The 24,994-nt window shown below is 38.7% G+C and overlaps 1 protein-coding gene across 5 annotated transcripts in view; it reads left to right on the top strand.

Moving 5' to 3' along the window:
- Positions 1–24,994, top strand: part of LOC106783822 — a 221,227-nt gene that overhangs the window by 108,676 nt on the left and 87,557 nt on the right. For all 5 annotated transcript variants that reach the window (XM_014742718.1, XM_014742716.1, XM_014742720.1 and 2 more), the window contains one exon: positions 20,337–20,497. In XM_014742718.1, coding sequence (XP_014598204.1) covers positions 20,410–20,497 — 88 coding nt within the window. In that variant the 5' untranslated portion in view covers positions 20,337–20,409. The remainder of the gene's footprint in view (positions 1–20,336; positions 20,498–24,994) is intronic.

Raw genomic sequence — 24,994 nt, forward strand, 5'->3', positions numbered from 1 at the left:
ATCTCTAATTTCTTTATCTTACTTTTATTTTTCCAACTATTATTTCGTGTAGTTTCGTTTTATTTCTTTTTTTTTCTTTTTTTTGTGTTTCAGGTAAAATAACCGAAATGGCAACGAAATTCTTTTATTGGACTAATTCTAAGTGGGAAGTATAATTAGTAAGTCGAATGTATGTTGGGAAAAGTAAGGCTCTTAAATGTGATTAGAAAATGCTGAACCCTTCTCATCGAGATTCTCGTACGTAAAGTAGATTCCAGTTTTATTTCCTTTAGTGAACAAGTATTATACACGTATCGATAAAAGTAGTGAGTAAAAGAGAGAGAGAGAGAGTTGACTTAAATATTCAAATCGAATAGCATGAAATCGTGTTCTCTTGGAACAACGACAGGAACGAATGGATTTATACGACGGTTACGATGATTTAAGAAGTTTCTCGAAGAGGTAAAGAGAGAGAGAAAGAGAGAGAGAGAGAGAGAGAGAGAGAGAGAGAGAGAGAGAGAGAGAGGAAGAGAGGAAGAGAACGTCAAATCGATCGTCTATTCGATCTTATTCCGTGGATGCGTTTCGTTTAACGCAGAGTGTTCTTACTTCGACGAATTTACGATCGGTGCTTCGTATATCCAGAGTAATCGCGAAATCCATTTCTCTCGAGTCGGCGAGTAGGTGGGTAGGAAGGTGGGTAGGAAGGTACTCACAACTTGTCGACAGAATATTTTCGCATCGATCGATATGACACTTTTTTGGTAAGCTTAAAAATTCAACAACATAACATCTGTAAACAAAGAAGAATAGATATAATAGATATATGGGGTAGAGATTAAGCGATAGACGAATGATCTCAATTGAAATTTGGTGGTTTATACAGATTCATTGATGGTATTCGGTTGCGTGGATCATCACGCTTTACGAACGTTGATCCATCCGAGTACGCGATGTCAAGCATACTCGAGGGTCGGCCAAAAATTTGGTCGAGATTCGAGCGACATACATGGCTCGCTCAATTCTCCGCTGACGAGACAAGTGGTACTACTCGCGGTTGTTCCCACCAACGGGACGCTTGATTGTTTGCGGCTCTTCCGGCAAGTTGCAAATATGCGTTAGCGATGATCCCCATGCCCGTTAAATGAAATTTCTCTCAGCGCAACCAAAACTCTGTTTAACATATTGTCTTTGTTTTTTTGTATCGGCGACAAATACTTGAGAGGGATTGTAGAAAAATATCTCGACAAACGTTTGTTATTTGAAATAATGATAATTTTTTTTTTTTGTCTTTTTTTGTCTTCTTCGATCGTAACAAAATCAACGTCATATAAGCATTTGCATTTCATTAGAAACAAATTGATCGGATTAAAGCGTTAGTCGTAAAGCTTCTACGCGAGAATTACCGCGATCAAACAGCTGTTATTACGAGACTTCCAATTTGGAAGCTCGCGATTATCTTAGAAACTTAGATGAGATTTCTCCTCGGACGGCGAATGTTTCCATATCGTCCAATCGTTACGTTAGAAAATTTGTAGAGGAAAGTTGGCTTGAATGTTAACAAACTGACGAAAAAGAAGAAGAATAAGAAGAAGAAGAAGAAGAGTATGTAAAAAAAAAAGTTGTTAACCATCGACGATGGTGGCTAGTAGATTCGACACGATTTTTAATAGTATCTTCTACGTTAACCCTTTCTTCATTTCTTTCTATCTCGACGCGGCATCATTAATTCACTCCAACGCCAGATTTTCACATTTTCTGCATTATCTTCTCTCGCACGACCACTCAACTCGGGAAATTCTAATTTTCGTTTGGATAGACAACTTTGTCTTTCTCCCTGATTCTCATTTTCTCTTTTCATCCGTCCGTTCATTCATTCATCTGTCCCTTATTCTCTTTCCTACTGTCGCCACGTCGTTTCATTGGAGCAATAGTTACGCGCTCGACTCGATCGCGCTGACTCTGCTAACGGATCATCGTCGTTCACGGATTTATTTTCCCCGCCTTTTTTCTCTCTTTCAACCATCTTGTCGATTATTCCTCCCTTATTATTATTATTATTATTATTATCTCGCGCTCGCGAGACGCGTTCCCGTTTGACGCGACAAGGGGAAATCAATCGAGCCGAATATCAATGCGATTAGCATTATTCCATCTATTATTTCTTCTTTTTCTCTCTTCCTTTCTCCACACCCCTCTCTCTCACTCTCTCTCTCTCTCTCTCTCTCTCACTCTCTCTCTCTCTCTCTCCATCGTTATTTTGCGAACGACGAAACGGTAATCTGATATTCCGTGATGGGATTCACGATTGGTATCGATCGGTCCAGCGTGAAATTATAACGAATTTTCGACCATCTCCTCTCCGTTCTCGATCAATCCTATCGTCCTCGAATATCCGCCTCTCGATTCCCCTTCCCCGATTCCCCTCTTATCATTCCACTCGCTCTCTACTCTTTTTACTGTTTTTTAATTGATGCAACCGGATTCAATTCGACGTTTGGTGGGATTTCACATCGCGCGGACTTTTGTTTCTTTTTATTTCTTCTGTGTATTTTTTTTTTTTTTTTTTTTTTTTTTTTTTTTTTTTTTTTTTTTTTTTTTTTTTTTTTTTTTTTTTTCTATGATCCTATTCTATTTCCCAACAATCTCTATGATACTAATATACGTGTATACAGTATATATATTCTCGCGTATAGGTATAAATAGATTGTGGNCTTATCATTCCACTCGCTCTCTACTCTTTTTACTGTTTTTTAATTGATGCAACCGGATTCAATTCGACGTTTGGTGGGATTTCACATCGCGCGGATTTTTTTTTCTTTTTATTTCTTTCATTCCATTTTTTTTTTTTTTTGTTTTCTTTTTTACTTTTTTTATTTTTTATTATTTTTTTTATTATTATTTTTTCCTATGATCCTATTCTATTTCCCAACAATCTCTATGATACTAATATACGTGTATACAGTATATATATTCTCGCGTATAGGTATAAATAGATTGTGGATCAAAATTACGATGAAATTAGATTAGTTATATTGAATAGGTCGAGATAAACTAGATAGGGGAATCGTTCACGTTGAACGAACAATATTAAGGTTTAGTATTAGTTTCTCTGAAGTATAATAATATACTTTTACTATAAATATAATATGTAGTAATCTTAGAGAATTTGAAAGGAAACGCTTAGACTCTATTGGTGAATGAAGACAATCGTACAGCACGTATAGCGTTGTGAATAACCGACAAACTCGGAAGAAAATAAAAGATCTTTCTCTCTCTCTCTCTCTCTCTCTCATTCTATTCTTTCGAGAAAGTACGCACGTTGCGTCAGGAGGGTTGAAAAGTCTCGTAAAAAGAGAAGATTCTAACCGCAGCTACGAGGATAGAAGTTTTACTTCTCTCCGCGACTCTTCCCGCGCCCGCGAAATTCAATTATCGGATCCACCAGGGCAGAAATCGAGTGCTAGGTATAAGCGTGCAATAGAGAGAGAGAGAGAGAGAGAAAGAGAGAGATAAGAGGTGGATCGCATCGAAGCAGTAAAATTCGAAATCGCTCGTCGTCTTACATAAATTCGAAAACTAGAAAGAAAGAAAGAAAGGAAGAAAAAACTATAGGAATGAAAAGAGAAAACAACTAGCAAAGGTCCGGCATAGATATAAGCTCGCGTTCGGTCATTTTCTTCTTCTTCACGGCTATTGGACGAGAGGCAGTCACTTTTCTTACGGAGTCAGCGGCTCGTGATGCGGTTCGAAAGCGAAGTGGGTATTTCCCCACGAGAAAATGCCATAAAATCGGCTTACTTCGATACAGCCCGCCCACTAGCGGTTCCTTTTAGCGCCCTCTCCCTCGAAGCTCACCTTGTTCCCTCCGGACGTGAGTTAAAGGGTTGGGTCAAAGTCCTGGGGTTTCGCTTTATAAAACAGTAGCAACGCGGTCGATGGCTCTGGGAAAAAAGCATCGCACGCGTGCACACGTAGGCATACATGCATGCGAGAGTAGTGGTAGTAGTAGACACGCGAGCACGGCGCAGGTAGCGGCAGGTAGCGAGCAGGAAGCTTGACCGTCACGGTCTCGACGCGCCCTGCCGTCTCGTAAAAAGAGAGAGACTAGAATTTCAATGATTTTTTACGCCCACCTATAAAATTCCCTCGAATCTCGTACAACGGTAGGGAAAGAGAGAAAGAGGAAAAAAGATGGATAACGTTGAGCCGTCTCGTGAAATTTATTCCGTTCGTTTCTCGATGCGAAAACACTCTCGTGTCGAAAGAAAAAAACGGGGGTGTATTAGAGAGAGAGAGATCGAAAATCGGTTGACTCAAATTTCTCTCTTCCACTATGTCTCTTCTCTTTTTATAAATTCAGGACTTCAGGATTGGTAGTTCGTTATGCGAAGGAGATCTCGCTCGTGTCTATGTTGAACAGGAACGAACAACGAGAGTAAAACCCTGGTCCATCATGAAATCGGCTTACCTCGGCACTTTCGACAGCTTTCCCCCCTTCCATCTAAAAGAGTTAGCAAGAAAGATAGGACAGACAGAACCAACCTTGTTTTCGTCTGTTCGTGAATTTTCCTAGTGGTACCAATATACGTACGGAGTGTCTCATAACCGTAATTTCTAGATAAAGGAGGTAGCTGAATGAGAAACGACACGCAATGTCCGCCATTTTCTCCCTCTCTCTCTCTCTCTCTCTCTCTCTCTCTCTCTCTTTCTGTGTCAAATAGTTTGAATAAAAGAGAATGGAGAGAAGAAGAGAAAGACAGTTGGAGGATTGTTCGTTGAGTAATGGTGGTAGTAATGGTTCGTTGGTGGTGGTGGTGGTAGTAGTAGTAATAGTAGATAGTAGTAGCGGCAGTGGAAGCGAAGGATCGATGGAAAGCGGACAAAGTTTTCGCCAGGAAAAGCCGGCGAAGGAAAACCGAGAAGAAAGCGAGGAGAGGAAAATGGAGCTTCCATTGTTGACTCCTAATTCCACTTCGACGCCTAATTAAGTCAGCGCGTTGATTCTCTTTGGTGCCTCGGGGCGAGTGAAAATAGGAGGGACAAGAGATGGAAAAAGATGATGACACGAGGAGCAAAGGAATATAGTCGGTGTCGTTGGTAGAACCGCCTTCGAATGTTCTTCTGTTCGTAGAGAAAAAAAAATACTACTATCCGGATCTATATACCCGGTGGTCGTGGATCGATGGAGCTACCGATTGGAGTTTACGAGGAGGAACGATGGTACTCCCTGGAGCGTGTCGGACTGCGCTTGCCGATCGTAACTCCGTGCCGGACGTGTTACCGGCACCGAAACGTATTCCAATCCGTCGAAATACGAGCAGAGTTGGTGATGGTGATGGTGGTGGTGGTGGTGGTGGTGGTGGTGGTGGTGGTGGTAGTAGTGGTACTGCTAGCAATCGTGTGCCGCGCAGAGATCGCGCACTCGTTCACTCATTCTGACCACCTCGAAATCAGCTTACGTCCGTCCCAACAAATTGGACTTTGCGGAAAGCGAGAGAGCGCCAGGTAGTTCTCTACTCGCCCTTTAATCGAGCTTTCTCTCTTTTCCTCTCGCCCGTTTACATACGCACAGATAAACATACATAGAGATTTCTCTCCATCTCTTTTTCCCCTACGCGTTATCTCACCTTATACGAAGAGAACGTATTATACCATATATTACCACATCCAATTCGCATTTCAAAGTCTGTAGGATCTACTATAAATGTATATACCTACCTATCTAAATCTATAAGATTCGGTGAATAATGCATTTTTGAAATGATTTTTCCAACATTCCACTTTTCTGCTAAAGGAAGATCCTACATTCTATATATTCAATGCATCTGTACTTTTCCTTCTTTCTCCTGTCGCTAACTCTCGATCGATAAATTTACACGGTCTTTTAAACTCGTTCATCAAGAATTGACGTAAATAATGAAGAAGCATTTAATGTTAAAAACGAGTTTAAATGTTGTCGCTCCGATTATTTCGATAATTTAGTTGGAGAAGATTATAATCTATTCCGGCTACCATTATTCTCTTTCTATTCTTTCATTCGTTCGCGTTGTCGGTTAAATTCTTACTGGAAATAACAACATTGGGACGCTTGATATTAACATTAATTTTATCAAATTGACGCTTTTACGAAAATGATTGTAAGTTACATTTCGCTCGAGTTACTTTTTATTCATTTCTATTACTAAATTCATAAGTCTTCTATTTTGATGGACAAATTTAATTTTATGAAATTATTTAATTATTATATTATATAACGAATTGAATGTAGAATAAAGTTGAAGTTTTATTTTAATCTGACGATTTAGTCGTATTCCTTTTATTTTGTTTGATAGTTTAGCGTACAGATATAAGTCATAAAATGAAATTTTATTTTTTCCCCATCATCGAGATAATCCTGCATTTTTACTCGGTTCTAAAAGTTTCGTGGTAATTAGGTATGTTTTAGCACAGGCCGAGAGTAAAAGGAAAAAAATCTCGTGGTCGAGTTCTCGTCATTCTCTCTCTCTCTTTCTCTCTCGTGGACACTCGAACAAAAATGTTAATGTTTAAAAACAGTCACTTAGCGAACGTCGCGTTAACGCTAAGAGTAAAGTAGAGAAAAGTCCGTGTCGTCGGTGTACGAGAGACCGCATGATCGCGGTCAGCACTCTTGGTTGAGCCACTTATAAAACATCTAACTCTATCGTGCTCGTAGAAAGAAGAGGATATGTATATACGTTTCTACACAGTGTACAAAGAGTAAAAGAGAAAGAAATAAAGAAATAAAGAAAGAAATAAGAGAAGCGAGACATTCGAAACTAGGTTGAGAGTGCAGTGCTGCTGCTGCTGCAGCAGTGGCCGTACGCCATGCTATAACAGGACAAAATAAGAAGGATCCAGGAAAGAGAGACGAGAAGAAAAGTAGTCGGGCACGTTGGTCCATGAAACGAAAGAAGGACAAGAGGAAAAAAGAAAGAAGAGAACGAAAAGGGGATGGCAAAAAAAAAAAAAGGATAAAAAGTTGTGGCCACGCAGCGGTAGTTGCATACTTGCAAAATACGTGTTCTTCTCTATGCGTTTTAGTACGTAGGATGTGTTTCGTATTACTAAATAATATACTTTTATCGAAAGTATTCATTCGACGAAATATTTAAATAAAAAAAAACATGAAAATAATTTATTAATTTATTATCGGTTATAATTTTCGCGATTCTCGAAGTTTTATGAATTATATAATTATTTTAGTAATATATATTATATATATTATAAATGAGAAGATTCGAAAGAGAAAAAGGAAATAGAAGAAAAGAGAGGAAACAGTTTGAGATGACGTTTCGGTGATACAGAGAGAGAGAGAAAGAGAGAAAGGAACTAAGAAGCGAAAGAAAAGGAAGAAAAGTCGCGGAAAGGCAGAGCAGCAAGATTTATTGAGAAGAGTTGAAAAGTTGCCGGCGGCGGCGGCTGTGGCGTCAAAGTTGTCGTCGTTCGTGTTGGTGCGTTTGCGAACTCTTACCGTCTTCGCGTCTACGTGGTCTTCGTGTTGAAGATACTGTGGGGGGTTTTCGACCTAAAGAAGATAACACCGAGCGAAAGGGATTCTCCAAGATTAACCCTCCGGACAGATAAGGATTTCGACTAGCGATGAAGTTACAGGATGCCCTACGTTGGCCCTACGTTCATTTTCTGTCTAGTTGTTACTACAGTCCTATCACTTTATTCCTCTATTTTCATCTCTTTTTATTTTACTCTCCAACAAGACGTCGAGTCTTTGCTTCCCCTTTTCTGTTTGATCTTTTGTGTCTTCGATAAGGTCATAAAAGTTCATCTACGAGTAGAGTTCGCAAAGATGAAGATAACTGATTGTTCTTAGAAAAACGGGATAGTTTTGTTCGAGACACTTTTGATAAATAAATGCTGTTCGACGGGTCTTAGGATATGTAATATCATTTTTAAACGCGTAAGATTTCAAATTAATAGCCATTACGATAAAGTTCGCGAGAACATTTTCTTCAAAGTCCGTCGGTCGTCGTTTTCTTTATCCGTAATAAACGTAAAACCTAGGCGCCACTTTGTAATCTCTCTCTCTCTCTCTCTCTCTTCCTTTTTCTTTTAGTAATATCACAAAGATAACGAAATTTCTCGAGAAAGAGCGGCAATAACGCTTTCACGTTTCTTGATCGATATCTTTAGATATATATATATATATATATAGAGAGAGAGAGAGAGAGTAAACAGAATAAAGGGTACACAGCTAAAAAGAGATAAACATAGTAGAGGAAGATGAGAAGTAAACCGAGTTTACACTGGTCCACGTAGCGAATCTTCCTTCTCTCTTCCACTTGTATTCCCATCATTCGTAAAAGGATTTGACTCGTTGGTATGGAGAAGAGGAAGAGAGAAATGGCAAGAGGTACGTCGTCCGTTTCGTGGCCGAGTCCACGAGACAATGCAGACATCGTAGGACAATGTATTACGAGGATGTAGAATGGTAGAGAACAAAAGGAGGTCAGGATTCGTTAGCGAGCAAAGGAGATATGATGGAAGAAAGAAAGAGAGAGAGAGAGTCGTTTGGACTAACAGCCAGTGGAGCGGGATCTTAGCATCGATCGTTCAAAGAAGAAACTGGAATCGTGCTCGAAGGAACCGGATTAAGCCGAGGAAGGTTATTCCTCGTTCGGTTATTCGTTCAGGGATCCGACCTTACCAAACTACCATCCGGAAAACTTTATCCCCTCTTTCTTTTTCTTTTCTTTTATAACATTTTAAATACGACTATGTGCCATTGTCCTTTCACATTCGAAAAAATTATTTTCTCGATAGATAAAAAAGAATCGTCCGATTACTTATTAGAAAAATATATAAATACATGAAATTGAGTTGTTTCTAGATAAAAAAAAATTCTATCGTCAAATCAGGTAGTCAACTTTATCGCGTAACGGAACGGTAAGATTCTCGGATGAAAGAAAATCTCTTCATCCTTCCATGGTATTTGAAAAAGGAAAAGAAAATGAAAAAAATGAAGGGGGATAATATAAAGTTGAGGAAGGGGAGAAAGAGAGAAGCACGATTACGAGAGAATCATTCGAATGAAAAGGGGGAAGAAAGAAGAAAGAAGGAAGGAAGGAAGGAAGGAAAGAAGAAGGAAGGAAGGAAGGAAGGAAGGAAGGAAGGAAGGAAGAAGGAACGCGCAGGTGCAGCAAGATGGAATCTCGAGGAGACGTTTGCTAAATGACTCGGCACACGGTAGAGGCGGATGATAGATGAGGACGCGGCTGGGGTTCTTCACCGGCCGCTAACCTGGAAAAACGACACCGCCCTTACACGGAATCCAATAAAACGAAAGAGCACATGGTATTATACGTTTATAACGTCGATCGCGACGCTTGAGTAGAGAAAAAGTAGATCTATGTATACGCTAAAGAGTGAGAGAGAAGGAGAAGGTAAATATACCTGATATCATAATATAATCATTTATCTCGTCTCCACAAAACTTGAAAAACTTATACCGAAGAATGGGTTGATTCGGAGTCATTACTACCTCGGAGAAGTATTATTCTCGGATATATTCGCGGTCAGAGTCGATTAATCTTCGTTCTGATTCGTTATTCGTGGACACGTTGGGACGTTACCAAATCTTCTTCTTTACTTTACGAAGAAAATGAAATGGAGTCGCGAAGAGTTGCAAGGAAACGTTAAGGGAAACTTTCGTGAAGAGTTAATATTTCGTATTATCTAGGATAGAAAGAAAAGAAAGAGACAGATAAAGGGAAGGAGTAGTCAATCTTATGAATATGTGAAAGATAGAGAGAAAAAGTGAATTAACTGTTAGGTAGCTCGGTAAGGAACTCTTTCTACGTTATTAATATACGTCTACGGGAACGTAACTAATCGTGATTGACTTTTATCTAATATTCCTTTTCCAGGATGGCAAAGTTAATGTTATTTCACGTATTCAAGAAGAATAAAATCGTGTCCGACGAGAATGAGGAAGGAAAAAGATGCGAGATTGTATAGGAAGTATGTAGAAATATAGTGGTAGTAGGGATATAGCAAGAACCGGAGAGCAATTCTCTTGACAATTTGGCCTGGCGGTTCGCCAGAGAAGGCCAGTCGATTGAACTAATCTAAGTTGCTTAGCACGACTTCCTTCAAATCCCCTCTACACCCCTTTCATCCCGTTCACGAGCTAGCTAGCTAGCTAGCTACCCCCGTAAGACTTTGCCTTAGCTCCTCGTATCTAGTTCTCCTTCCCTCTGTTTTCATTATTCCCTTCTCTCTTGCCAACGATGCTTCCCGGCTTCAGAAGCGTACGTGTTATTTCGCGTAAATCTGCGTATCCGCACACCTTCTCTTAGAACAACGGACACGTACACTACGCACGTTCCACGAGTTCCAAAACAACTCCGAACCTCGCACTATTTCCATCGCGGATTAAGCATTAAATTTCTTCACGGACAGTATATGACTATATACGATGAACGAGTACGTATGGCGAATAGTATATATACGAATAGGATATATTTATTCTTTCATTAATTTTAAAATGTTTTTAATAACTTTACAAATGATTATAATTATAATAATTCTATGTCAAAAAGAAAAAAAAAGGAAATAACTTGTAATCGCATCGATTCCAATCGATCGTTTTCCCTGCTTCGAGATGCAACGTTCGTCAAAACTTGAACGATTCTTCCAAGATAAACCAGAAAATTTTCTTCTACATTCTACCCCACACACACACACACACACACACAAGTTGGCTAAATTTACTTTACCAAAAGGGAAGAAAATTTTCAAGAATTTTCTTCTTCGCAAAAGTAAGGCTAGGTAAGCGAACGGGTTGTAAGTTGGTCGAGAAACTAGCGTGGCTTCAAAATATAATATGATATACGCGCGATGCCTGGTAATATATAATATGCATATAGATATTCTTGGAGAACGTAGTTACAGTGCTAACTAACTACGTTAGCTCAATTAAGTTGCTTTGGGGTTAGAAAGAAAAGAAAAAAAACAAATAATGTTAGGCAAGCAACATTATGGAAATAATCCGGTTAGTATTTGCCACCGTTTCAACCGCAAACGGCTTTCAACCAATTCCAGCGGATTTCTATGGAAGTGCAGTATTATCCATCATATTCTTAACACCCCTTTCTACTTACACACGCGAACCTTTAACCATCGTTGGCCATTGCTTCGAGCAGCTTCCGAAAAAACAAAGATTATTACGGTGACGGAGCCTTCGTGTGCGTCCTGCGAATGACCGGACCGCGTCATTAGTCATTGTTACGGTTAACGCTATTAGCTTTTGCCCACGTGCGAATCTATAGTGTATATATAAACGTAGTCGACTAATAATTCCATCCATTTTCTTCTCCGACATTACGAAAACAGGGCGTCCGTTGCAACAACGTCGGAGTTAAATGCAAGCTAAACGCAGATGTCCAAATTAGCGTCTCGGGATGGGCTAACGAGCTCGAAATAAATTTTCTTCGTTTCTTTCGTGAATCGTTGAACGTTCGTTCCTCTAAGGAATCTTTCGTAAAAGAGATTAAAAAAAAAAGGAATAAAACGAAATGGAATACGACGAAAATAGACAAGATTTACAGTTGAACAGGTTTATTCTCTTAATTGTTTTCTCATTGAGTAAACCAAAGAAAATGGTTTTTTAATAGTCTCGTTTAAGAGTTTAAAATGTTATTAATACTTCGATGTTAACGATATCAAAATTTGATTAACTCGATACGACCGTTACTCGATAATATTTTGTTGATAATTTGTTTCAATTGATATTCGATGAAATATAATTGAATTGTTTAATTATCGAATATGAAATACAAATTATTTGCGTTAATTGAATGTTCCAAGTATTTTTCTAAATAACGATTATAAATTTCATTGCTCATTTTGCTTCTATCGTATTGCATGAAATGTTAGGTCGTGTTTTATAGTAAACGGTAGTGCTTCCCGACGTAACCGAGGAAAAGCCTTATTACGTTGCATCCGTGGGCAAGCAGAGCGTATTAAAATTCAAAGTCGGCCGCTTGGCTCCATCGTAGTACCGATTTTGCATTACGCGCTTCCGCAATTCAGGCCGCGCAAAGTCCGTACCTGCATAATTATACGTTCGCGTAAGATTATACAAGTGCACGTACAGCTTCATCGGGCAAGTTTACGCGGCAAGCTTTTATGTTTTATCCGGCTCGTGCTTTGCTGCTTGCAACTGGCAAACCGAAACAGCGGTTACGTATTCTTCGTTGAACATTACCTTGTCCGATACTATTTGGAGAACAAAAAAGAAACAAAAATAAGAGATCTTTTCAATTTATAGCGTACTACTAATTTCTTTGATAGGATATCAAATAAATAAGAAAATCGTGAAATCATTTCAACGTTTATAATAAAACGAAATAGATGAGAAATATTTTATTATTGTCGATAATAATTTTGTTGCAAGTATTGCGGTATCCAACCAACATCGTCGAACGTTCACTGAGAAAGAAAATTCACTTAGGTGTTGATAGTTATTGCATTTCATAGGAGTTAACAGAGACACGATAACAAAGACACCGAGTCGATGGTCTCTCGTAAAAGTTCTCTGTCTCTTAGGTGCTGACCACGACAATCGTTATAACTCGAATGAGTTTGCAACCGTTCTAGGATATATATATATATATATTTCTTCTTTTCCTTGACTCCGTCGATATATCCTAAAGGGATATATCACCTAACTCGTCCTTACAACAATGTTACACGTTATACGAGACGTAATTGGCCAGCGAGTTTACGAAGAGGATCGCTTGTCGTTGACTCGTTCGTGTCCGATCGGACAACAAACACAGTTCGAACGACACCTCGTAACTTGAGTGAGCCGAGACAAAAGGTAAAAAAAAATAAAAGAAAGAGAGAAATTCTCGAGGAACCGATTTCGATTATACGAGCACGACTCGCACGCGTTATTCCACGACCAGTGGGGATACTTTGAACAATCTTGCACGCGATACTTCGTTAGTAGGTAGTTTAGCTTTAAAGCTACGACCACTTTTATCTTTTTCGAATCTCTTTAATGAAAGCGTACAAGCCGAAGCTCTGCATGATTTATATTTCGTCGCAAACCTCTCGTGATATCTTGTTCCTGGAAAGGAAAAAAAAAAATCAGCAAACTCTTTTTACGTCTTAATTTCATACACGCTCGATTCTTATATACCTTACGCGAATTAATAATATTTTAATATATATATATATATATATATGTCGATGCGATGGGAAAAATTGGAAAAGAAAAATAATTCTATATCCAGGCAAATTCGTCAAGAATCTCACGAAGCTTCGCTTCGAAATCTCCAAGTTTAATACGATGTTATTAAAATAGTTTGTCCATTAACGAACTTCGAAGTTGCCCAAACTATTCGTCGATCTTACCGAATCCCAGGGAAACCTTATGAACGCGTCAAACTTATTCCAAATAATTTTCCATCGAACATTGTGATTTAACCCATTGACGACAGGCAATAAATATTGTTTATAATTTATATAATATTAACAACACACTCGCGTACATATATATATTTAATAGACTATACGTAAAGAAAAATTCTTCTCTTTCGCTGAATCGAAAATCGATGTTACCGTTCACGCGCACAATAGTAAAACCTGCTTTTCTTCGATTGCACGTCGTTCGGAAGGAAGGGGAGTGGTGGAGGGGTGGTGGCGGTGGGATTCGGTACATGAAGCTCTCAAGAAATGGCGTGACTTCCGATCCTTCTGGTGCATAATATCGAACATGATTCAGTACGATCGATGCCAGTGAAACGAGCGGTGGTCGACTCGGTTACGAGAGAGAAAGAGAGAGAGAGAGGAAGAGAAAGAGAGAGTTTCCTCGCGTTCTCTGGAAGCAACCCTCTCTTTCTCTATTGCTTAGAAATTACTGAGAGCCGTGGTACACGCTTGTAAGTAACTAAGCGTATATACATAGACAAATACATAACTATATACGCGTGCGCGAGGTGAACGGTTAAGGTTAGTTTCGCGCCGAACTGTCAGAACTTGAACAGTCGATCCTGGAATTTCAGGTTGCTCGAGAACTCCTCTTACGTTATGTTTCTATGTCTATGTCTATGTCTATGTCGTCGTCGTTGTATCCTTGTGCAAGAGCGTATTCGCGGAACGAACGGAAGAGGGATGGAGAGGGGCAGGAAGAAACGGTTCCAACTATAACTCGATATCTCTTCCTCCCGTGGCGCTTGCTATCACCTTATCCTACCTACAGGGAGGGACAAGCCGGAAGACATAGAGAGAAAGAGAGAGAGAGAGAGAGAGAGAGAGAGAGTAAGAAGGAGGGAGGGATAGAGAGGGGGGAGGGAAAGGGTCGCTTCCTGTTAACTGCTTGACAAACTAAGTTAACGTTTCTTACGTAGTAATTGGCTCCACGCGGCGGCACGGAGAATCGCATTCCCCGCGGCGAGACGAGAAAGGGCGAGAAAGGGACGAGAAAGGGACGAGAAAGGGTGGAGAGGGTGGTGGTTGGCATTGCTCGTTGTTACACTCGGTACAGGGTGGGAGGGAGGGAGGGAGGGACTTGGAAACTCTGCGCGTGTAGCAAATCGTCGAAAATGTCTCTGAATTCGAGTAATGTGTAATAAGAGGAGGGAGAAAGCGAATAAGGGAATGGGGGAAAATGGGAAGATCCAAAGCTAACTACCAGTTAAAGGCACCAACGGAGGTAGCGAAAGGCATCCTCCACATCGTAGGAGGTGGAGGAGGAAGTCCAATGATAATCGTACGAGGAGAACTGCAATGGAACGTAATGGACAAAGGCGTAGCTCGCGTTCCCCGTCATATTCATTTTCTTGGTACCTTGGTAAATCGCTTTTTTGCGCTAATGCTCGTTTCCTTCTACGAGATCTCTTTAGATCCCTTCTTTGGAGGAAGAGTCATCCTCAAAGACCATATTTCAGACGGTTCTTATTCCATTTATTAATCTATCTCTACGTAAAGATATTTAATCGCAATGTAAATTATTCATAGACAATTTACGCGTTTTCTTAATTAATGAAAAAATAAATCGATACGATCGATACCGTTATCAATATCAATTTGATAGGATGAATGATTAAAGAAGAAATAAGAAGAAAATAGGATAAAGTAATGATTCGGCGCGACTGGTACACCCGTCAATCATCATTATCGTCACGGTCTATCTTAGTTCTAACGTCTTCCTACGAGTTATTTACGCGAAGGATTGTTCGATAAAGAAGAAGAAAAAAAAAGGGGGGAGGAGAAAGAGAAACGATACACCTTAGTTCGTTCTTTCTTTCTTTCTTTCTTTCTTACGAGGTCAACGACCAAGAAGGATGAGCAAGAAAAAGGAAATAAGATAAGAAAGAAAGGACCCTAGCTTTCTAGGAAGCACGATTTCACAAAGTTTTTACCTCGTGTGTGCTTCTCGGTAAAATCGATCGCGAGCGCGTTCCTACGAAATCCTTAAAAGAAATGCTCCTCCTGCCGCGATTTCGAAGATCTCCAAGCCAAGAAAGTTCCTATAAGATCGTATTTTCGAGAGGGAAAAGTCGATCTGGTAGATGCGAGCTAACGCTTTCGCAATCGTGGCTTGGCTTCTCGCGATCGTTCCTCAAACTTCCCAGGGAGTTTGCTTCCTCTTTCCTTTTTCTTGCTCGTCCACCCTACGACCACGCCTTCTGCCACCCCATACTCCCATCCTGGCCACCCACCATACGCGTCGACCATAATAACCGGCGAATCAACGCTACGAATGTTGTTCAATCTCGTCTGGCAAATGGCCGATCTCCTGACGCGTCGCTAAGATTAAAAGAACGTACCGAGTTTGACGTACTTCAACCAACAAAAGTGTGCAAATTTCCCGGTGGATAAGATACCCCCTGTCCTTTTTCTTTTTTTTTTTTTCTCTCTTTTATTCTTTTGCTACTTTGCCTTTTTTACTCGGTCCGTTTGTTCGCTTATAGCCGAGTACTTCGTTTTCGTTAATTATCAAAAATACTCTTATCTCTACGGCAACAATTTACATATTAATTTTAATCAAGATTAGTAAGTAACGTTTAACGATGAGTTTTGAAAAAAAAAAAATTGCTGCAAACAGGCCATTAAATTTTCCGTTGGTTTTTCTATCAAAAAAAAAGAAAAAAAAAAAGGATAAATAAAAAAGATCAAAAAGAAGCTTATGCTATTACGCGTTGGAAAATTTATAATAAAATCTTCAAAACAAATTTCATTCCTTTTCGTTTCATTTCTTTCTTTCTTTTTTTTTTTTCTTTCTATAAATTTGCAGATTTTTCTCTCTCCGTATCTTGAAATCAGAATAGGTTTGCTAAAGTGGCTCTCGAAATTCTTTCAGACTTATTCCTTACGTATATCGGATTAATGCATTTCGAGAAGAAAAGAGGACATGAATTTTCTTAGGTCTTAGCTTTTTCCTCTTTCGAAACAACGTCGAGACGAACGTCCGACTGCATAATTCTTCGAGTTTATCTGGTAAATAGCAAACAGGACAAGAGAACGCTCTTTCCTAGAGCATCGTAACTTAGGAAATCGCGAGAACGCGAGTTGCAAATCAAGTAGCGAATTTACTATAGAACATTTTATACCTTTTTCTTATGCTTTTTCTTTTAACTGCCAGCTACTTCGCTTATTTTCTTTCTTCGGTTCAGAGATTTTCATCTGGTCTTTTCCTTACTTTCTTTCTTCTCTCTCTCACTCTCACACTCTCTCTCTCTCTCTTTTCTTCTTCTTCTTATTCGACCTTTTAATCTCGTGAAACTGTTAAATGATTTAGAGACTTCTCTTCTTCCTTCTCTCACCTTCCTTCTACCGCGTAGTTTCTCTTCGAGTAGTACGCAGCACAATTAGTTCTTGTCTTTACGAATTAATTCGCTACGATCTTTACTCGGTAGAAGAGAAAAGAGAAGAACAATTCCATATATTATGCGTATGCGAACAAATTTTAAGAAAAAAAAAAACAAAATTCATTTCAATCAATTTTTTATATGTAATATTAAATTATTAGAATGATTTTAATAATATCCACATAATGTCAAGTTTAATTAAATTTTCTTATATTATGCGTAACCCAAAAAAGAGTAACAGACATTATTTGAGAAGACGAAAGCGTTATCGGCTGGCGACACGAGAACAAAAGGATTCCAGCTTAATTATAATTTAATTACTGAGAGAAGCCACAGACGGACGTAACCATCCCCCTCGCCCCTGACGCAACCCTGACTTCGAAAGACGTCGACGATGCTTCTCGTTCTTCTCTTCTCTTCTCTACCTTCAAATATCCATTCCTATTCGTCCATTATTTTTCATCTTACTTTTTTTCTCGTAGATTTTCTCTTTCTTTTTGTTTCCCATGTTACGCGTTTAATACCGATCCGGGTAGAACGATATAAATCTTTGATCTTGTTCGAATAGTCGGTGATATTGAAGTTGAGTGTATTGTTCGTAAATAGGAAGATAGAAAATCATGATGGATGTTTCACAAAGAGATACTACAACAAATCTCTCTCTCTCTCTCTCTCTAGATCGAGCTTAATTTTGCTGTCCCTTTTTCATTCAACATCTCTTTCATTTCTCTTTCATTCCTCGTTCTATCTTTCTCTCTTCTCTTACTGCTTTCTTCATAGTGAAACGGACCACAAGAATGAACTTTGTACTAATTTGAAAAACGATACGCCCCCGAATCGGTTCTAATCTCGTTCTCGCCGTGCTTGCAGGATCGCAATAAAGCTTCTGCAACTTGATTTGCGCGTTCGAGATCTGAAATCGTTCAAAGTTACGAAGAAGAATCAGCTTTTCCAAAACATATCCGTTACGTTTAATCGTCAAAATATAGTATTCGTTATTGAAGACAAAAAAAAAAAAAAAGGGAACGATTGTAGCATATCAAATAAATTCGTTTGTCGATCAATCGACTAAAAAAAATGAAAAAAAAAAAAAAAAAATAAGAGGGAAGAAAAGTCGTTCGAAGAAAACCTCGATTTAAATCCCATCACGATATAAGTCTCTCTATCGAACGGACGTCTCGAAAAAGGGTCTTGGTTCACGTCGGAAGCTGAAAAATCGTCATCAAGAAGAAAAAAGTAAAAGAGAAAGAGAAAGAGGGAGGGAAGGAAGGAAAGAGAGAGAGAGAGAGAGAGAGAGAGAGTACTCTACCGTAAAAAGATCAAATGTCACGGGAGTCCTTTCTCGAGTAGTGTTCACGTGTGAGTTGTTTCTCGCTTGCACATATATACACCGTTCTATGGTGTATATATATATATATATATCTATACAAATGTAGGTATACTCGAGAATATATACGACGGTAACAGCCACGATACGCTGCGGCGAAGTTCATTTGTGCCAGGTGACAAGGAAGATGTTGAGAGAGAACGAGATAAATAGAAAGAGAAAGGGAACGAGATATAGATAAAGAGTGATAGAGAGAGGGAGAGAGAGAGAGAAATAAAAAAAAAAATAACAAAAAGAAAAGAAATATAAAAGCGGAATGAGAAAGGTAGAAGAAGGCAGCGGAACGTCGCCGACGTTTCCTTCGTTGTTGCGTTGCCGCGTCGCTGCGAACGAACGAACGAGCGAATTTAATTTCTGGGTAACATTACACCTTAGGAGCCTTATTCCGAGCGCCATTGTGCGCGCCTGCGGGGGTGGTACAGAGAGACACTCGATCGCAGGACTCCATTTGCGGTTTAGCATAATGGAAACCCAACGCTCCCCGGGGCCACCGTCGGTTTCCTCCCGCTCCCCCTCCCCTCCTCCTCCTCCTGTCTCTCTTTTGCCCACCACCACCACCTCCACCTACAGCTACGACTACGACGACGACGACGACAACCATATCTACCATCTCTTCCTTTTTCCTCTCGTGGTACAACTGGACAATCGAATATCTCTCTTGGTCTTCTATGATATTCAATTGTAGACAAAAAGCTTCCTAATCATCCTACATACTCTGCCTACAGATTTCTAATCTCCAAAGATTCCCGTTTATTCTATTCATAGTTGTGTTTAATGTAGTCGATCATTGCTATGAAATTGTATCAATTAGAAATGCTACAAGATAATGGTGTAAATATCACATTTCGGAATGTTTTCACAAATAAATTATTAGTTATTGTTACTATAAAATATTAGATCCTATCGTAACAAGATAATATGTTGATATATTCTTGGCTCTCAGTGGTGAAGTACTTACGTGACTTCGTCCCGTGGTTTTTCCTAATTTAAGCAGGCCACGTTTAAAGTCGATGTAAAATTTAAACGAATTCGCAAGGGTGGGATAATGAAGAAGCTTTCAGAAAAATGAAAATTCCACTTTTTGGGATTGAAAGATGGAAAAAGGAGTTAGGATAAACGTCGAGCGTTTCTATACGCGCCAACAATGACACACTCGTTCCATCATGATAATTACATTTATACGTTATCCCTGGCCTTCTCTCCCCCCTCCCCGCCTCTTCTCTCTCTCTCTCTCTCTCTCTTTCTTTAACTGCATGTCTACCTGACTATTCTATCTATCTTTTTTTTTCTCATATTCTTTTTCTCGCTTCTTGCCCACCTACATTTTAAATTACACGCTCCTGGAAACTTAAAATCGAATTGCTATACGAGCTTGACCGGATTCGCAGAGGAAGAACAAATAAAAAAAGAAAGAAAGAAAGAAAGAAAGAAAGAGAGGGTAGAGAAAAGAAAATGAAAAATAAAAAATGGAAAACGAGTTAATCACCGAGCCTCTACCACGAGTGAAATTACAAAGGCAAAAATTACGCGGATAATCGCCTTCCGCAACGGTAATTGCAATCAGCCAGTGGAACAAAGGCTTAATTGCCATCTTCGGCGATACGCTAATACCAGTCGTATTCTACGATCGTAAGAACGGGGATGCATTCGTACGGGCAAGCGTGTGAATTGTGGTTATTGTACACAAACTATGAAACGATCGAAAATATCAAATGTATTGATTTTATCATATACCTTTTTCCAATTTTGATTATAGGATTTACGATAAAAATAAATGATTGTATAGAGATTTCAAAGAAATATAATATATTTCTTTTGAAAATCATGCACGCGTGAAAAATAATTGTATTTTTAAAATAATAAAAAGCAAAATAATCGCGAAAAACGTGAGAAAGACGAATTTTTTAAGTAAACTGTCTCACTTGATTCCATTTTAAAGGAGAAACGAGAAGGTCCTCGATTAACTTTATAAACGTTGTTCACTTTTTCTTCTTGCTTTATTTTTCCTGTTTTTTTCTCTTCTCTTGCGTGAGTAACAGCAGCAGCACCACCACCACCACCAGCCCCGGTGTACTCATTCTTTTTTCCATTTTGTTTTTTCAACGTTACAGAGAGGGCTGTGATGAGGGAAGCAGGCTAGAAGAAGGACCCTGTCGCGCATGCGCCGGTAGGAGCACAAGAAAGATGCAGCCATCCTCGAGAGCCTTATTAAGCCCGGTGCTGCTTCTAATCTTCGCAGGAAGCATCGGTGCCTTCAACTCGCGACAAGGAGGTAAGAAGCTTCGAGCTTTCACGACGAAGATTTAGACGATGTAGGATGCTTTGTCGAGAAAAGAAACTACGACGACGACAACGACGACGACGACGACGAAGACGAAGACGAGGGAAGGATCACGACAATGACGAGGATAAAAACAAGAGGGGTGGGAAGGGATGAAATGATAATGATGCATCCAAGAACGAAGGGTAGTAGATATTTACCGTAGAAAATGTCGATGAACAGAAACGAGCTCGACGCGTTCGCGATCGTTCAACAACTTTTCCTTCCCAATCTTTTATTTTCTTCGAGAAAATATACAGTAGAGTACTGCACAATATTTACTCACTCCGTCCAAACTACTTAATGCGATTTTCTTGTTTCCTTTCTTTCTTTCTCTCTCTCATTCTCTCTCATTCACTCTTTTTCTTTATCGTTTTGACTTTCGTTAATGTATTATCTTAAAGTAAATACTCGTTGGATAATAAGTAGAGATAGAAAAAATATTTAAAAAAAAAAAAAAAGAATATAAATAAAAATAATAATTATATCTTTGTTATTTTTAAGATCGTGAGACAATTTTGTAACGGGGAAAAAAAAAAAAACTCTAACGAATAGTTTGACGTTGGTATTTCGAACCTAGGGAAGGTATTACGCACGTTTCGATACTCACCGAAGAAAATGCGAATACGTGCGAGATGTTTCCAAGGTTTCTAGTACTTTCTGGTGTTAGCAGTTCCTACATTTCCACCTCTCTTCCCTTTGTCTTCTCCTATCCACAGAGGAGAGTCGCTTTTGTAGAGAGTAGCTCTTAGTGGCCATTTCCTAGATTAAGGTCACCTGAAAAGCAGATAGTTGTAAGATGGGAAAGAGAAAGAGAGAGGGAGAGAGAGAGAGAATGAAAGAGGAATGAGAGAGCATGAGAGTCTCGGAGTACGAAGGGCAAAACTTCTCGTATACGCTTCAGGAAAACTGTTACGCGTTACGGACATCGTGTTCGAGAGATAGTGCACTCTCGAGAATTTCGGAATGCGCCGGATAAATTGTTCGAAGATTTACGAGATTTAGTAATGACTCTAAGCGCAACCACTTTAAAGTTAAGTACAGTTACATTCGGACCGAGAACACCACGCGTCTCGCGGACTCCTATCGTTTTGTTTTTTTCGTTTTTCTTTTTTGTTCTTTCTGAATTTTTAGCTTGGAAACTTAGACAAATTCGTGGTAATTTAAGGGAATACGAGAATAGCCCCCCAACGTTCATTTTAGGCTCCTGCATCTCGCGATAACCGTAAAGAGATATTATGCGTTGCATAACGGAAATAAAATAGTACACTTTGAGCGAGTTATTTTCTTTAAAAAAGAATAAAAAAAAGAATCAGAACAACGCCGTTTGAATCAGGGAAAATTATCAAAACAATTCGTTGCACGTTGTTGTAATGGAAAAAACGATTGGCGTAACACATACGCCCAAATAATATTAAATTTAATTAAAAGCGTATATAAAAATATATAAATTAATAAATTATTAAATGCAACTCGCGTATTACATTTTTATATCGAATTTAAAAATTTGAATATTCAATGTGATCCTTTTTCGGTTGAAATTATTCATATACATAAATATATTTCTAGACACGCGTTAATGTCGAAGAATAATTTCGACTCGAGTAGAAAATGAAAAAAAAAAAGAAAAAAAAAAAGAAAAAAGAAACTAATAAGAAGAAAACGAGGAAGCTCTTTCTCTCGGAATTCTCTCGAGGAATTTCTACCTTTCATTAGAAAAAAAAAAAAGAAAAAAGAAAAAAGAAAAAAAAGTCGAACAAAGCGGTATTGTTAGCGTGGTACGTTCTACGCTAATTGCCGGACTTTCAACGAGTATCGTTATATCGCTAAAAACCCTAAATTGGTCTCGAAACTCGGGGAGAACAAAGTTCATGATAGAATGAAATAACATCGACGAAATCTGTCGAAATATAGATTAGTCGGATAACTTCCGCGAGTTCTTCCTAGGGAAATTATTATTTTTTCTTTTTTTTTTTCTTTTTTTTTCGTAAATCTGGACTTAAAAAAAATACTCGAGTATGCATATATATATATACAGTCTGACCTCATTCGAAATTAAGAGGCCGTCTGGTAATATTTCCTACGCTTACGAGTTAGAAGCAAAGATCTTTCTCGGTGTTGGGGGTACCGTAATCGTAGAGAGCTTGATTAGCGCGAAATTTATGTCCGGAACAGGTGAAGGAAGGAGGGAGGAACACAGGTAGGAAAAATTTGTCGGTTAAGTTCATTTGAAAAGTGACGTCAGAACCGATGGTGACGGGAAGTTGGTAGGAAAGATATATCGCCGAAGAAGAAAGGTCGCTCTAATCGCATGGCAAATAAGATTATCTGATCGAATATTAATGGCAACCTCGCGTGACCCCTCCTACGATCTGTGACGAATTACAAGCTTCTCATTCTTTTACCTCCTTCCTATTTCTTTTTTCATTTGCTTTTGCCTTATTATACATGTACATGTATTATTATATATACTTTAATGTCAGTAGAGTTTAAAGACTATCGTAAATGTGTATGCGTTTAGTTGGTGCGTGCGTGTTTGCAGTGACGACGACCAAAGTTAATCTCGAACCACGAATTTACAGCATATAAACATGCTGTCCCAGTTATCTCGTACTCACTTGAATGACGAGGTTCTCTCCTTGTAACTCCTGCTGACTCTTTATCGCATTAGAAAAACCTTTTTTTCGTTCTATTATACATTTTTTTTATCTTTCTCCTTTATTTCGCGCGTAAATTTGTTACAGTATCGGTTGCATGGTGAGATAGAGAAAGAAAGAAAGAAATAGTTTACGAGCATAATCTCCAAGTCAAAGGTATAATTTTAACGATTCATTATATATTCCGACGAAACATTTACAGGTTAAGAACTTTTAATCGGTATAAATTTCTAATCGATAAATATGATCTTATATTAAAAAATAAGATTGAATGAACGATCTAAAATAAAATTCTATCACTGGCAAGAGAAATTGGGAATAAATGCATTTGAGAATATGCGTATAGAGTATTTATATAAGTATCATAATAATAATAATAATAATGCTCGCTTTATACCACCAGTTGCAGAACATCTTGTATTTCTTTAGAGTACTCTAGTTGGGATATTGTTCGTATAATAAAACGGATCGAATGATAGAACGTTCATGTAACAGAAAATTTGCATAACGGGTGTTTATATAAAGCAAGTTTTACTATTTACAAATATAGTGCATACGGGGAATTTAAAGAGAAAACAATGTTCCTATAAAAGTAATAATTATTATATTATCGAAATTGTAAAAATAATCAAATTGACACTCGAGTTAGGAGCTAATATCTGTGATTCACTGCATGGATTCGTATTCTTTGACAGAAGCTAAACATTTAAGTGGGTCTTTCTAATTAAGCTCGCTTTACGACTGTTCGAAACGTTACTGTCACTCCCCGTTGTCGTCCGGTTGTCCGTGTTTCTTACGTCGGCGTCTTAACGAACGACCAGAAGCTCTCTCTCTCTCTCTCTCTCTCTCTTCCTTCCCCTTTTCCAAACACAAGTACGTGATTGCTCTGGCCTCTTTTGCCGACTCGTGTCGCCTTTTTTTATACGTGCGAGGGAGTAGGACGTGCCTAGAGTCCTTCTTTCGCCGCAAGCATGGCAAAGATACAAATAGAAAGAAAGAAAGAAAGAAAGAAAGAAAGAGGAAAGGGAATTTAAGTGTAACGATAGAGAAGAGGAATCAAGAGACACGGAGAAATACTCGTTCGTGCTGGGAACGAACGTGAGGGAAGAATATCTTTGGGAAAGGGAATCGTCCTTGTAGAATCTTGTCAGCCAATGCTCATCAAGCAGACATTTTTAAGGTCCTCTTCTCTTTCTTTGTTCGTATTCTTATAGACGATTACTAAAACTATTGGCTTATTCGAAAAGCTCTTACTTCATTTATATATCGAAATTTGGAATAAATTGTTAATTTATTGTAATCGTAATTTGATCTATTTCTCTTTAAGTAAGTACTATTATCAGGCTAAAGGGGACAATTACTAAAGTAAGATTCGCGAAAATCGAGTCAAAGTTATTTCTTCCAATGAACGGACTCGTAAAATAACTGGGCTTCTTTAGTAAAAGAGTATCCAATCAGAAAAGAAGCATTTCTTTCTCCGTCGAGCCGATTTCTTACGTTAATCTCATATCCACCGTCGAGAGGATTCGTATAAGTTGGACTATATCTATAGGTCAGCCCCATTAATTCCTCTCACGGAATAGTGCTTGAAAAAAAAAAATTCGATTCGACAGCAATATTCACGATTGGTCGCGCCCATCGGAAGATGAAAGAGTGCCAAGTGTGCCAGAGATTTTTATTTCCGGAATAAAAGCGCTCATGAATTCGTTCCACCGAATAGTTAACTACCTAGTCTCTCTTAGTTTAGAAAAAAAAAAAAAAGATAGACGAATTTCGATTCCCCTCCCCCCCC

This window comes from Polistes canadensis, unplaced genomic scaffold (genome assembly GCF_001313835.1).
Source record: "Polistes canadensis isolate GaletaPanama2010 unplaced genomic scaffold, ASM131383v1 scaffold_26, whole genome shotgun sequence".
In the NCBI taxonomy this organism is placed as follows: Eukaryota; Metazoa; Arthropoda; class Insecta; order Hymenoptera; family Vespidae; genus Polistes; species Polistes canadensis.